At 33.4% G+C, this 15589-nt stretch overlaps 2 protein-coding genes across 2 annotated transcripts; one reads left to right on the top strand and one right to left on the bottom strand.

The window, feature by feature from the left end:
- The first annotated feature begins 2572 nt into the window (after positions 1-2572).
- LOC145186781 (26S proteasome non-ATPase regulatory subunit 4-like) lies at positions 2573-5669 on the top strand. Its single transcript, XM_080063032.2, has 10 exons — positions 2573-2761; positions 3114-3254; positions 3389-3500; positions 3630-3716; positions 3834-3902; positions 4362-4423; positions 4504-4657; positions 4841-4975; positions 5050-5178; positions 5327-5669. Exons 1-10 carry the CDS (start codon positions 2736-2738, stop codon positions 5522-5524), a joined length of 1113 nt encoding a protein of 370 aa, XP_079919158.2. The 5' UTR covers positions 2573-2735; the 3' UTR covers positions 5525-5669.
- Positions 5670-10655: 4986 nt separating this feature from the next.
- LOC149884552 (uncharacterized) lies at positions 10656-12955 on the bottom strand. The gene is made up of 2 exons (XM_090096118.1): positions 12486-12955; positions 10656-12354 (listed from the first exon to the last, which is right to left on the bottom strand). Exons 1-2 carry the CDS (start codon positions 12658-12660, stop codon positions 12197-12199), a joined length of 333 nt encoding a protein of 110 aa, XP_089952244.1. The 5' UTR covers positions 12661-12955; the 3' UTR covers positions 10656-12196.
- Between the last annotated feature and the right edge of the window lie 2634 nt (positions 12956-15589).

Here is a 15589-nt window from a genome sequence, read left to right as displayed (position 1 = left end):
CTAATGACCAAAAAGTCTATGCAGAAATTGAAAGGGGCTCTTAACAAGAACTTCCTCTGCCACATATGGTGTTTGATTACTCAGCCAGTAGTTCTGGCTCTTGCTAACAGAGATCTGGAAACAACATGTTGTAATTTCAGTTTTTGTCAATAAATAGCTTTGTTAATTTTTTTATTATTATAACGTTTTGTATAATGATACTAATTGTCGACAGGAGTTGCAAGTTGTATTTTTTAAGAATATATATAGGGAACTATTTTCTTTTTTTTGTGTGTGTGTGATGATGACACTGATGAGAAAAAAGAATTAAAAACAAAAATGGCTTTTAAATGCGTTGAACAATAAGCAAACCGGGCGTGTTTACTATCTCCGCAATATGAAGATGGACAGCCAAAGTGATTTATTCGACAGATGACCTCTTTCTTCGTAATAAACAATAAAACCTTAGACCAACCCGAAGCGTATTTGTTTTTTACTCTGCTATTGAAGACTTACAAGACCATGGAAGAATTGATAGCACCAGAAGCTCCAGAGGACGTTTCGTACGAGAACTGGTGACGAAATAATTTCCAATTATTAGAAACGCTGGAAATGAGAAAATCATTGTTAATCTCACGGTATGAATTTGGTAAAACCTATCGTGGCAATGAAGAATCAAAACAGACTTTCGCGCTTCGAGTGATTCGAGCAGCTAAAGTTCTTTCCCTCAGAAAGAGACGGCCGATTTCGTGACCGTATATAAAAGCCTCTAAAAGGGATGCAGATATTATCAATGATGCAATGAGGTATTTGAGACTAATGAGTATAATTGTTGTTAGTAAAGTAAGGAAAAGAGTAGCCTGCGATGTTAATCATGTAGATTCGGGACAATATCTCATCTGTATTGACTGTGGCCCAAGCAGATACACGCTATGGACACCAGCGACGAAAGTGCAATAATGGTTGTTCAATCTTTAGAAATAATATGATCATCACTTGGACCTCCTTCTGGAGTTCTCCTAGATAATTCTAAGTCATTTAAATCTCAGACTATGCAAACTATGACGTCGAAGTAGGAAATAAGAAATCGAGCTGTTGAAAAACCATAGGGAAATGGAATTGTTGAAAAAAATTCACCGGATGGTAAAAAGAACAAATGTAAAAGTAAAATGTGGTATACCCATGTCTGTATTCTTAGTCAATACCATTCCATCAAAACAGAACACACATTTTGAAATCTTTTGCCAATATTAAAAACGCGTTCGAATTCCTGGAATCGATAAAGTCGAATCAACACAAAAGTCTGACAGAGTTTAGGGGATGGAAGGTTGGCGATAAAGTGTAGATAAAACCCAACCATTTGACGCTGTGTACACAACAGTGGTTGAAAGGAAGTATAGTGGCTCTGCATAATGGATTAACAACTGACGCTGAAGTCAACGGACATACGTTACCACGACATTTTTCTCATCTGCAGCATCGTCGGGTAAACAAAAAAGAAGAAAATATTATCACAGATGACGATTACAATTACGATTACGATTTCGATTACGATTTCATACTATTTAAACGTCCCGAAACAAATTTAAAACACGCCATCATTGAAGCTTCGAACTTTTAAATAAGTTCTCTGGATGATGGCAAAGCTGACAATAGTATGGGCAGCGCTAATCAAAACTATCCAACTGATTGTGAGACAGAGTTACAGCCTGTTCGATTCACTCGCTATGGAAGAAGAGTGCTTCCTAACCGGAAGTATCACGATTATGTATAAGCTCTTGTTGAGCTAGGGTAGATGTTGTGATTTCAATGTGCATCATTAATTAATTTTACTAATTATGGACAAAAGTTATACGTTGTATTTTTTTTATTATTATAACGTTTTGTATAATGATTATTAATTGTTGACAAGAGTCGAAAGTTGTATTTTTAAAGAATGTATATATCGAACGATTTTTTTTTTTTTTTTTTTTGGTTCAAGATTTTATAGGAAGTGCACACCATGAAGGCATATTTATAAACCATATTTATCTAAAACTTGATAAAAATTTTTCAAATAATCTGTGTAGCATATTATATATCTGAAATTCTTTTTTTTTTTTTTAGTATGCCACTAAAAATGATCAGATGAAGATTTATAAAGTATGTTCAGATATTTTACAATGTTTTGAAGTTCAAGAAAAATAGAGAAATCCGACAAAAGTTTAATTTTTGTTTTAACAAATTTGCAACAAATAACCTGATTCTTGCTCTATTCTATTATTAAACAGGTTAATATAGTTTTAAGTTGATTGAATTTACGAATATATACCATATTGCTAGCGCGTTGCCACCCTTACTTTAAAAGAGTGTTACGTGAGCCCTGTTTTATATTTAACTCTCTAAGAGCAAATTTCATTATACGCTGAACCTCAAAAATATACCTTATCTAATTTAGAGTTGAGTTAAAAAACTTAAAATTTTACTCTTTTTATACATTTTGATTTAATATATATACGTGTATTCATTTTTTTTTTGAGACTAAAAAATAATTGCCTAAACCTAAAAACCTCATGGAAAATTAGCTTTCAAGGTCATATATCAAAACAACGTAATGGTTTTTTGCTGAATCATTAAGCAAAATATCGCGTACAACTCACAAAATAAACTCTTCGACAAAAAAAATAAAAGAACCCTATCTGTAAAACTCTAACTTAAATGAAAAGTTGTCAAATAATTTTAAAAACATATAGCAGAGTACTTTTTTAATTTTAAAAATGGTGTTAGAATCTACTATTGTATGGTAAGAACTGTCTTAATAATTATGATGTATATAAAATTATGTGATCAATGTTCGCTGTACTAGACATATACATACATTGTAAGCACCGACAGTTTTATATAAATTAAGGTGCCTGTGTACAAATTTTTAATTTTTGAACAACTATTACAAATATCCTAGCATCAAATAATTGATGTAGAGGTAACTATCTACACTATTTATCAATATATACCTGGTGGAAGATTTCTTACTTCATGACCCACTAAATAAATGAGAGGTTTTTTCTGTTTCGTTATAATTGTGCATTTCTATCATCAGGTTAAAAAGATATTATGAAAATTAAATTGTGTAATTTGTTTTTAATTTGTTATAGTGTCGATAACAGTGAATACATGAGAAATGGTGATTTTATGCCTACACGTATTCAAGCTCAACAAGATGCTGTAAGTTTGTTGTGTCATGCAAAGACTAGACAAAATCCAGAAAACAATGTTGCACTCATGACATCAGCTAGGTATATAATTTATTCTGTAAATTTATACACAATTACATTCAGACAAGTTGTGCAAATGATGTTTTTAAAAAAAATTTACATGTTGTGGACATAAATTTAAATTTTTGGCTGTATTTTGTGACATTTGTTCTCAGCTTGGAAGTTCTTGTAACATTGACAACTGATGTCAACAGAGTTTTATCAAAGCTTCACCAAGTAAATCCATCTGGAAAAGCACAGTTTTCTACCGGCATCAAAATTGCACATGTATGATTAAACTTTTTATAATTTATTAAAGAATAAAGTGTAGTTTATTCAAACATTCTGTTGCAGCTGTTAGTTTTTTTCCTAATTGTTTTTTTTTTTTTTGTTATTTTTTTTTCTTTGAAATCTTAGCTTGCTTTAAAGCATCGGCAAGGCAAGAATCATCGAATGCGAATAATTGCATTTGTAGGAAGCCCTGTTGATAGCTCAGATAAAGATGTATGTTTCTTTTTTTTTTTTTTTTTTTTTTGTAATTTTTTAAGTTTTTCTCTTGTAATTTTTAAATTTATTTCTGTAATTGTAATTAGTTGTATGGTTATTAAATTTTTTATTTAGCTAGTGCGCCTTGCAAAGAAATTAAAGAAAGAAAAAGTGAATGTAGATGTGATTGCTCTTGGAGAGGATGTATATTGTTTATCACACTTTTTTAGTTTATTGCACCTGATTTTACTTTTTTTATATCAGCATTTGTGTTTGTGTTTTAAGAAAAAAAACAAAAAAACCTGTTTCTAATTCAATATAGCATTTTATCTCTCATCAAAAATTTACATTTACAAAACACAACAACATCTATTTTCATGGATTTCCGTTCAAGTGTCTATTAATGCAAATGGTCATAACAAATTTTAAAAACAATGTGAGGTTTACACCTCACATTGTTTGTAAAAACAAATATTTATTTTTATTACCAAGTTGTTAAACAAGAGTTTAACAACTTGGTAATTTTATTAAAATCAAGAAAGTTGATTTTTTCTGTCTTTAGGCTTTAGATAAGAGAACAGATTTGAAATTATTGATATATGCAATTCACATATAATTATAAGTATTTTCTTTTTCAAACATTTACAAAATTATCTTTTTCAGTCTGTATCAGTGGACAAACTTTCTCAATTTGTTGATGCATTGAATGGCAAAGAAGGAACATCGTATGTATTTATTTTAGCAAAATTGTATTGTAGAGTTATTTTGTGTTTATGTATTTTTCTAATATTAATTTTTTTTTTAGAAGCCACTTAGTTGTTATTCCTCCTGGGCCTAGTCTTTCTGATGCTTTGCGAACTTCAGCCATCTTGCAGGGTGAAGATGGTTACATGCCAGCTGGAGATTTCTCTTCTGGCGGGTTTGATGTTGATGCAAATCTTGACCCTGAGTTGGCTTTAGTAAGATGAGATAATTGCTTGATAATGTGCTTGTTTTTTAGTGACATACTATTAAAATAAGTTGATGTCAGAAAAAATTTTTTAGCTGTGTCTGTGTTTTCTCTTTTCTATTCTGATGCTTGAATTATTTCTTATTTACAAAAAATCAATTTTAAATTTTTCTTTAATTTTTGTTATTGATAGGCCCTTCGTGTTTCAATGGAAGAACAGAGAGCACGCCAAGAAGAAGAAAATAAATCATCTACCAATGAAGCAGCAACAGCTGTATCTTCTTCAAAGGAAGATTCACTCCTAATGAATGCTATCTATTCTATGGGGGTAGGTTAATTTTTACTCTTAACAGTTTATTAAAGCTACTGAAAATATATAATTTTTGTTTTACTTATTATCAGAGTGACCAACCTGTTGACTATAATGCTATGACTGAGGAAGAGCAGATAGCAATGGCTATACAAATGTCAATGAGTGATGTTACATCTACAGCTGAGCCATCAGACACACCAATATCAATGGATCTTGAGGTAATTTAGTTTTTGTTGTCATATAACTTCATATGTATTAGCAATCTCTTTTTTTTACATTTTTATAATTACTATGTTTTATAGTTGCCATAATCTTTTATAGTTACCATAATGTTGTTACTTTAATTTTCATCAAACTTCTTTTTAGCCTGATAACACGGATCCTATGGACCAAGATTATAGTGCAGTTATGAATGATCCTGCATTTCTTCAACATCTGGTTAGCAGCCTTCCTGGTGTCGATCCAAATAGTGAAGCTATTCAGAATGCACTCCATGCTCTCACAGGTGGTTCTGAAGGGGGAAAAGATGGTAGTTCAAAAGACGAAAAGAAGAATGAAAAATAAGTATCTAACTAAAAAATGTTGTACAAAAGTTAATTATAAGTATCTTAACATTGCACATGTCATAAAATGCTCGTGATGTTTTGGGTTGTTGCTCTTATTTTTTCTATTATCTTTGATGTAAATAAATTACTACTTATGGGATTAACTTCCTAGTTTTTCGTGGACATTATTTTTTTTGCCAAACATGGCCTTTATCAAAAACTCAAGTTAAATGGGAAATTAATGTCAATACAAGTTTGCAAAATTAAATTCAGTTGATGTATTGTTGGATGTCAACTATTTTTGTTTAAAAAGAGTAGTTTAACGCAAAAGTGTGCGACTCGCGCATTATAGTGTAATTCGAACAACGGAAATTTTGGGATGCCTAATACAGCAAGGTTTATAAAAAATATTCTTACAAATTTATTGTTTATAAATCTTGCTGTATTAGGCATCTAGGTTCTTCTAGTACTAGTTTCTTATAAACACGTTTTTTATTATAAAAAAACGTGTAATTTAACTAATTCTTTTTTCCTCTACTTAATTCAACCATTTTGTAATTAGTTTGGAAATATTTTGTATTTCGATATCACACTACAGAGTCAAAATATAAATAACATTAAAACATATTAATACAAGAAGGAATGTCTAAGTCGCTCTATACTGACAGAGTATGTATAAAACAACTTAGACATTCTCAACTTAGACTCAGGGTGCTAGGGCTGGAACTTGGTTCCAGCCATAAGCACCCTGAGCATGGATTCCGGGGTAGTCCAAACGTGATCTAAAGCCTTCCCTGGGAAAAATTAGATCTGTGTGCAAAATTTGGAGATGATCAGATCAATACTGGATTTGAACAAAGAACACACCCACATACACACATACAATCTTTGGGCTTTATATGTAAGATTAACTAATAAAAAAAAATATTAAATTAAAACATATCATTACATTTCAATACGAACGAAGGAACGTCTAAACTATTTTGCACTTACAGCGCTCAGTTAATCCATAAAATAGTTGTAAAATTTTAAGCCAAAAAAGGCCCAAAGTTGTCTACCATACAGTAATGTTATTAACCTAACTGCTAGATACAGAGTGCGGCAGCGATTCGCAAACTTTTTAGAACATTTTTCGAAATGAGTTTTGAAGGTACTTAAAAATTACATTCATGGAATACTAATGAAAGAATAGTTGAAAAAAAATGTTTTTCCTACATTAACATTTAACTAGGTCTCCTTTTTTTTTTCGATCACTACCTCAAGCCTAGGATGGAAGGACTGGTAGGTGCTAATTACATAGTCCCTTGATATTGAATTCTAAGCACAAATAATGAATGGCTTTAGTGACGTGACCTTTGAGTAGCCCTTTTTGCAAGCCTTGTTTTCAAATACACTCCATACTTTGTAGTCAGGGATGGATGGTGGCAAAGAGTATTTGGGCCAGAAACTAGCCATACTGTCTTAAAGATGTTGTTGGGTTTTTCTAGGCCCAGAAAAGGGTGAATTGTCCTGTTGAAAGATGTAATTGTCTTCTGGGAATGTCTTCTTTAGCTATGGCACCACAATGTTTTAGTAGGCTGATATACACATCAGAGCTAACTTTTTTTTCTCTTAGATGCAGGTTAGTGGACATTTCTCTCCAAAAGAAGCAATAATTCCTAGCACCATGATGGACTGAGGGTGTTTGGTGTTTTACACAGGTGGTACCCTGTTACACTTTTGCACTATGAATCTGTCATTTCGCCTTTTGGTAACAGCTAATACTAAAAAGTTTTTCATCTGAGCTAATCTTGACTGTTGACGAAGCATCGCTTTTTAGATCTTAACATTATTATATTGCTCTTTGAGCTAGACAGAGTGAGCAAGGAGGAGAGATGGGTACTCATTCTCGTTATGAGGCAGCACTGTTTTGAGGCTTCTGCATGAGCTGTAGATAAAGAGCCGCTACTCATTACGATTGAGAGCAATCTCAATTGCCTCAAACAGACAGATCACATTGTAGAAAACGTAAAGCTCATTTTGACAAGTAAAAATACTTAAAAAAACGCTGGTAACAACTTCTCTAACCTGATATGTATAGCTTTCTCGCAGAGAACACAACGTTGCATTTTTAGATCTTCTTTACTCATTAAAAAACTGTCTTTACAAAAATTTTGCATTCAGTTTATACTTTACAGATCACTTCGGTTTCCTAGACCTCTTCGCCAGTCTCCAGATGATTCACGTCCTAGCTTGCCGGCGTGGTTTCCATTTTTTCGCCACACCTTGCACTATTATTGTCCACCTCTATATCCACATCTGTCACATTGTTTATTCGAGTTTGCTGCGTTCCGCTTCTCGGTCTGATGTGCTTTACACGGCGCAGCATCCTGTCCACCTCGATACAGCCGAGTAATGGTACCTGGAAGCCCATTTGTTGCATACCGTGCCTCAGGTGGTTTCAGCCACACACTCTTGCCAACTCGTGAGTTTTCAGGTACGTTCATTAACAACTCAGGCTTTCCGTCCAATCTTTTGCCCCTTTTGGCATAGCTGTGCAATTTAGTCATCGGACTCGCTCCTTCTTTGTCAATTGAGACATTGTACCAATATATAGCCTCCGATATGGAGATATTTGATCGCTTCGCCACTCTCTTGACAGTTTGGTCGTTTCTTTCAATGATGCCATTCCCCGAAGGACAATAATCAGCCCTAAGCTTCAAACGCACCCCCCCACCCTAGCTTTTAAGAAGTTTCTAGTTTATTCACTTTTAAATGCAGTGTCATTGTACCTCAATATTTCTTCTGGTGCTCCTCTTTCGCAAAATATGGACTGCAAGTATCGAATTACTGCGATGCTTCCCTGCGACTGTGGCAGCTGTCACCACAGTCGATCAAGCTCAAATAACTTTTCCCTTAGTAATGAGTGATATCCATGCCTAATCTTTTCTAGTTTTTGTTGACTTCTAATTTCCCGTGCATCCATGCAACGGGTGTTGGACCTTTACCCACGCAACGGGTGCCGGATCTTTCAATTGGCATAGATCGCATTCCGGAATTATTTTTTGTACATATTCCTTTGTTGCAATTGGGAACTTTTTCCAACCAAAGTGCAAAGTTCTTTTGACTCCAAAGTGTCCAGTTCAATTTTGTATTTCCAAAAATGATTCTCTATCCATCAACGCAATTCTGGCACAACTCGCAATGTCGTTAATGAGTCGGCCAAGTTGTCCTTCGAAGATATCAGATTTACGTTGACCTCCAAGTTATAGTCGTCAACCAACTCCCGGAACAAGTTCACTCTTCGCCGTATAAGCCGTTCAGCTGACACTTTTAATCTCAGTCTGGACTTTCCGGTTACAGCATCAGAAATCCAGTGAAAAACCGTCACGGAGTCTGTGAAAAAATGGAGTATGTTGAGCTTCCATTCCAAAGCCATGTTAACACTGCGTAGTACGGCATCCAGATCTGCCGTGTTTAAGTGAACTTCAGATGTATCTTTACGCAGCCATGTTGCATCTTCAACGATGACTCCTCCAATTTGGAACAGAGCTCCTAATGCCGAAGAGTTAGCATCAACCTATACTTTACCCTCATCACTACGCTCTTCCCATTCTCCACGAGCAGGGTCATTTTCTCCCACCCTTCATCATCCCACCCATTCGTCAAAGAAACTACCTTCCGCTTTATAATGCTGCAAAAAAAACGCAACCAACTGCACACCGGCAAGTAACTCAAGAGTGATAAATGTTTTTTGTTTCATTTTTGTAGTTGAACAACATACTTAAGTTATGATTGATTACATGGGCAAGTATTCACAAAATATCTAATGTAAATTCGTAACTTTTTGTGTAAGTTTGCGGTTTGAATCTTCTATTTTATTCTTCAAATGTTAGTAATACTAGGTAAATACAATGTCCAAACAAATATCTTTCAACTGAATACTTTAAAAGCACTATAGATTAACAGAGCCCAAAGTTACGACAAGCTAACTTAGGGAATGTCTTAACCTACATAAAAACTTTTTCAGTTGGAATTGGTGCTAATGCCGAGCCGAAAGCATCTGAGAATCTATTGAAATAAGTTCGAATCTTTTAGAAAAAAAGAAAAAAAATTATAATAACGAGCAGCAAAACTTTTACAATCCACCGACATAAAAAAAATCCTAAGTGGCTTAGGTACGCACTCTGCCTTATTTTTTTAAATGCATTAGAAAATACAAATTTTGCAGTACATCTCAATTTATATGGTACTATGACAAAATCCACTCCCCATCAAAGTTCTATTACAAAACTAATATTGCAGATAATGGGTTAATTGGCTGCTTGAGCTTGGGGTTTTATAATATCATTTGCTTGGTAGTAGGAGATGGATTTAGAGCATTATCAAGACACATAAGCAACAACTTATAAGGTTGGATCAAGTTATTTGTCTTAGAAAATTAGAACGTAACTTGTCCAGCGCACGACATGTAATAGTTACTTTTTTTAAACATTAATCAAAGAACAGGAGAACAGGAGCAACCATTTTGATTTAAATTCAACGTTTTTGATAAGATATATCTCCATCCAAAATCAGCAAGGAAACACTTAGTAAGATTGTCACATCACTTGGTTAATTTTCAGATGCATCACAAATTATTTCAAAAAACTCAATGCAAATGAGGAATAATAATTACCAATATGATGTTTCTATTGTTAATGTAATTAGAAAAGTATTCCGCGTGCAACTTTTCATTCTAAACATTTACATTATACATTATGAATAGCAGTTGTTTATATGCATCTTTCCTAACAGTTTTTAGAAACTTGGGTAAAATCCGTAAATTTAGGCATTTAATTCTTATGTTTTCTTTCTCAAAAGTAGCTCATACTGAGTATACATGGTTTCCTTACAATTTTCTTTTAGTGAGGCATTATGTATCCAAGTAAAAAACCTGTTCATCTGTTGAAAATGTCTTAACTCCAAAGTGTGCAAGTGGCAACCAAACACATGTGCATACGCAAATAATAATGCCAGAGTAAGCTTAGATACTTCTAGTTCATTCATCACATTAGGCCGATATGAAAAAAAATATCAACATGAATTTCCGAAAAAACCGTCCGGAGGGATTATTATATCCACCTCCTAATTCAAAAAATGTAAAAGTTGAAATCAAAACTATTTTGTCCTAGAAAAAAAATTTCTTTGAAAATCTTCTTCAGTTGGCACAAAATTTTGAAATGCTAACATGCAAAATTTTTACATTTTTACAGCATAAGTAATGTTTTTCTACATTAAATCATCACCCTAAACTAAATCCAAGTTAAAATTTCCAATCTTTTTTTATTTCAAAGAATAAAATGTTTTGTTAGTTACAGCACAATGTTTAAAGCCTCGAATTCTTAAAAAAGCATTCAGAGACAAAGAAAATATAAATATAAAAGTTAAAAATAAGAAAAAATGTTCTGGTTGAAGGATAAATTGATGTCGTTTTCTTTCACAAAACCAAAAAGTAAAAACCAATTTTTCTTGTGTATTATAAAAATGTTTGCTACTGAAATCCACCAAGCATGATTCCAATTTCTCTCCGTATTCTGGGTGGTTGGTTGGCCTTTTTTTTCGTTGCTGAAGAAATAAAGTAAGGACTCAGTAGCTTGCTCACTGTATTAACCCAATGGCTCTTTTCGAGAAGCAACAAAATTCTAAATAAGATGAAACAAACCATGTGTTTTTAAAGTCACACTGACCCTTTGTAACTGAAGGAATGATCTCTGAAAGCCCAAAATCTTTTCAGCATAGACATCATCAAGGTGATTCACAAAAGGTTCAAACTTTCTCAGCGTGTCAATGATTGGAAACACTTCAAAAGCATAGTGGTTGTCAGCTGGCCTTTGCAAAACATTAATTTTTTTTAGGAGCTTATAATACTCATTGCTAGCAAACTGACCACCATGGAATGGATGGCACTTGATCTAAAGGGAGACTGGCCATTCATCAGCTTTTGTCCTCAGTTCTTTTAGAGCTTAGAAAAGGTGGTTCACAACACCAAGGAGAAGATGGAGCACCATTGGGGGAATCACATCCAAAACAAGTGTTGAGTCAGAAACTGTTAGCAGAGGCTCATGAACAACATTTTTGAACAGTTTGGCTTTTTTCAAATTTTCACCTTCATTCTAAATGCTGAAAAGCACTTCTGGAGGTCACCAAGTGTTTGAAAACTGCCTTTCTTGGACAGATTTTGAGAGTCAATGTCGTACCATGTCCAAGGATGGGTGCTTCCATGGGACTGCAGACCACTTAGGATGTTGGCAAGTTTCATGTTACAGGAGACAATGAAACCTACATTGTCCGTTTGAATCACTTTGAATAGTGTTTTGATATTTTCATAGTTTTCAGGAATATCTTCAGCAATAGAAACCAGAAGTTGACGCTTTACACTACTGTCTTTTGCTGATTGTGTTGTTAAGAGCTTTTCTTGGAGGACTTTTGCTTTTGGTCTTCCTGAATTTCAAGACTGTTCTTTAGGAAACGACCTCCACCATCGATGCGCAGCTTCACAATGTGATCGTTGTAAACTTGTCTTCTCAACAAGATTTGATTTTCAATTGCTTCAAGATCATCGCAATGAACTACAATCTGTTTCTTTTGCATTTGCTGTAAACCTTTTTAGTTGTTTGCGTAAAGTGATCCGAGAGTTGCTTTCCAAGTTGCAGTAACCTTTCACGGAAATTTATTCTTTATAATTTTGACATTTGAAACTTGATTCAGAGTGGTAGAAAGCTTCCTGAATACCTGTGTTGGATAGTCCTGTGTTGGATTGGACATGATATAAGTCTTGTGCAGTCAACTTAGGTTTTCCACTGGAAGCCTTCTTGGAACGAGCAGCACCTGTTTAAAAGAAGTGTTAAAAGAATTTAAGTTGTCTGAATTTTTTTTTTTTACAGTAAACAGCATAAAATTGTTAACTTACACAAAAATGCATTCAATTAGGAGAAAAAGATAAGTACTTAAAATTTTACCAGGAGTAATTGGAATTGGTCTTTCAGCAGGCTGTGTGACCCTAATAGTTCCATGAGGAGAAGCCTCTTTTGAACCAATCACAGAAGAAGCAATTTGTTCTCTGACCTCAGTAAAAACAAGTTTCCTCCTATTTTCTTGGAAGGTTGCTGCACATATGTAGTATTCCTTTTCCATTGATTGAAAAGCTAACAGTACATGTATTACAACGTTGGTTTGCTCATCAGCAGTAGATGGTTAATGTGCTGATATGATGTTGTTTGCAGTAGATAGTTGAGGTGCTGATAAGGGGTATGTTTTATTTAGCTTCAGATGGCTAAATTTGCAGAGAAGACAATCACACCCCTGACCTCTAGTTGGAGGGCGAATTTTGATGGAATCAAAGTTGAACAGTAAAGCAGAGATATAATTTCTTCATTGTGCTTTTTTTTGAAGGCGAACTCGGTGATGATAACACACTCCAACCGGTACTCTTTATAATTATTAGAAAAGCATTAGATTTGAAAAAAAAACTTCAATAAAGTACACTTAAAAAAAACTTCAATAAATTGCACGTAAAGCTAGCAAACAAAACAAAAAAAAAAAAGAAAAAAGGAAAATGAAGAAAAGTAAGTTTAAGGTAAAAGGTCCATAGGACATGTCTTAAAAAAAAAATTTTTTTTTAATAAAAAATTTTGTGTGATGTCATCAACTGGGAAATTGAACTACTACAAAATGAAAGCAGAATTAAGTAAAGCTGCCCCCGTTTCTGTTAGATTTGTGCCGCAAAAATTTTCGTTTGGGCCGCTATGGTTTTCAAAATACTAATAAGTTTTCTAGAGGACAAAAGGCTAATAATTCCTATAATTCATATAAAGAAGAGTGATAGAAACAAAAAGTTAAAAGACCATCTCATCTGCCCTATTCCACTATGAATGTAATGGCATTGAATGTTGCTTTGTTTTGGAATGTAAAAAGTAATTTTTAAAAATGTTTTTTTTTTCCTAATTTTGCAGCAATTTCTGAAGTTACGGAAAATAAATATCCATTTTTAAATAGATAGTGGTCTCAAGACAAGATAGTGGTGTGTAAATGTGTACATTGTGTGTACAATGTGTAAAACATTCAAGCTTAAATTAAGGTGTTCTTTGGTGTGACTAATCATTTTTGAATAAAATGCTGCTCATATTCAATAGGATAAAAAAAATGATTAATGAATTCTCTCATCAAACTGTTGTGAGAAAAGTGAAAAAAAGTTGTGCTCTCAGTTTAAAACACAAAAAAGAACATTTTCTAAGGCTCGTTCATGTAGTTTTTATAACACCGTGCTTAATTTTGCTTTTGTGTCCAGAATAATAGTATTTATAAAATTTACCTATTATCAAAGGAAAAAAGTGGCGAATTTAAAGTCTAACTCCATATCAAGAGTTCTGCCGAACTGCTTCATAATTTTTTTTTTTATCAAATTAGTGTAGTCTGTCTGGATTGTAGGATATAATAGGGTAATTTTGAAGCATCGCTGGCCAGTTTAAGAAAATCAGAGTTTAAAGAGAATAATCGTAATTTTTTTTAGTTTTCTAGATGAAAGAAAATAACATTCACTGACCGAAGTCAAAATTTTGTAACGCTGTTATCGGACCGGCGTACAATGGTCAATTTTGGTCGAAAATGTGAAAAAACCTTTAGAGGGTACTAAAACACTAAATGTTATAAATAGCAATAAAAATATTTATTTGCAGAAAAACCAATAAAACTTTGAAAATTTCTTTTTTTTTGCTTTTTTCAAACGTCTATAGCTTCAATATCACAACTCATCACTTTCTGTTTCAATCTCGGGTAGAAAAATCATTGGTTGCTTCAAGATCGAAAGTATTGCTGTAGACAGGGGTTTACGTTTTCTCAGTTTCAGCTGATTCTTTTTTTATGAAACTTCAAGGATGATTTGGTCACTGATGTCCGTAAGTCTATGAAAGAGATCAGACATCTCATTTAACCATGAAGATTTTCTTGAGTGAAATATTCTTACATGTCGCAAAATTTTGCTGTTTCCTTCTCCAGCCTCTTCTTTGGTAAGACCGATAGGTAGTACACAATTTGTAATGATTTCACGACGTTTTAAGATTTTGCCACCCTACACCTGGCATAGGATCAAAATAAATTTTTTCTGTTTCTTCACAAAGAGCTTCAAATTTTCCTTCATTAAGAAAAAAACAGATGCCAGAGCTCCCCAAATTGTTGCCAAGTTCTTGACTAGTTGACGAGGAACTCCACAGATTTCTGCGATTGTTTCTGTAATTATAAAAAAATTTTTTTTAGTATTTTTTACAAAATAAAGAAATTGATATGGACTGTTGCAAATATGTTGTATAATAACCACAATAAATACAAATCCTAAAATAATGTCATTTCCTCTCTAAAAATGGTCGAATTCGATAGATCAGTTCAAAAAAAATTGATAGGATCAAATTTGAGCTTCAGATTCAGACCCTTACTTATTTATCTGCATTTTCAAAAGCTTTCCTTACCACATTTCCTGTAGTGGTGTTGCCTGCTCCACCATCTCTACGCTGAACATCAATGAGGCCAAGCTATCTCTTAAACTTTATTTTAACTTGCTTTTCTCGCTCTTGCATTAATTTTGACTTCTCTGCAGTAAGCCTGACAAGTGATTTTTCTATGTCTTCTCTTGTCGATATCCAATTTGGCAGATAGTGTCAAATGATCTTAGATTGATCTTAGATTGATCTTAGATTGATCTTAGATTGATCTTAGATTGATCTTAGATTGATCTTAGATTGATCTTAGATTGATCTTAGATTGATCTTAGATTGATCTTAGATTGATCTTAGATTGATCTTAGATTGATCTTAGATTGATCTTAGATTGATCTTAGATTGATCTTAGATTGATCTTAGATTGATCTTAGATTGATCTTAGATTGATCTTAGATTGATCTTAGATTGATCTTAGATTGATCTTAGATTGATCTTAGATTGATCTTAGATTGATCTTAGATTGATCTTAGATTGATCTTAGATTGATCTTAGATTGATCTTAGATTGATCTTAGATTGATCTTAGATTGATCTTAGATTGATCTTAGATTGATCTTAGATTGATCTTAGATT

This window comes from Hydra viridissima, unplaced genomic scaffold, assembly GCF_058129835.1.
Source record: "Hydra viridissima isolate aposymbiotic clone 2 unplaced genomic scaffold, HvirCarnegie_v1 scaffold_8, whole genome shotgun sequence".
In the NCBI taxonomy this organism is placed as follows: Eukaryota; Metazoa; Cnidaria; class Hydrozoa; order Anthoathecata; family Hydridae; genus Hydra; species Hydra viridissima.
This window is presented reverse-complemented; position numbering and strand designations above follow the sequence as displayed.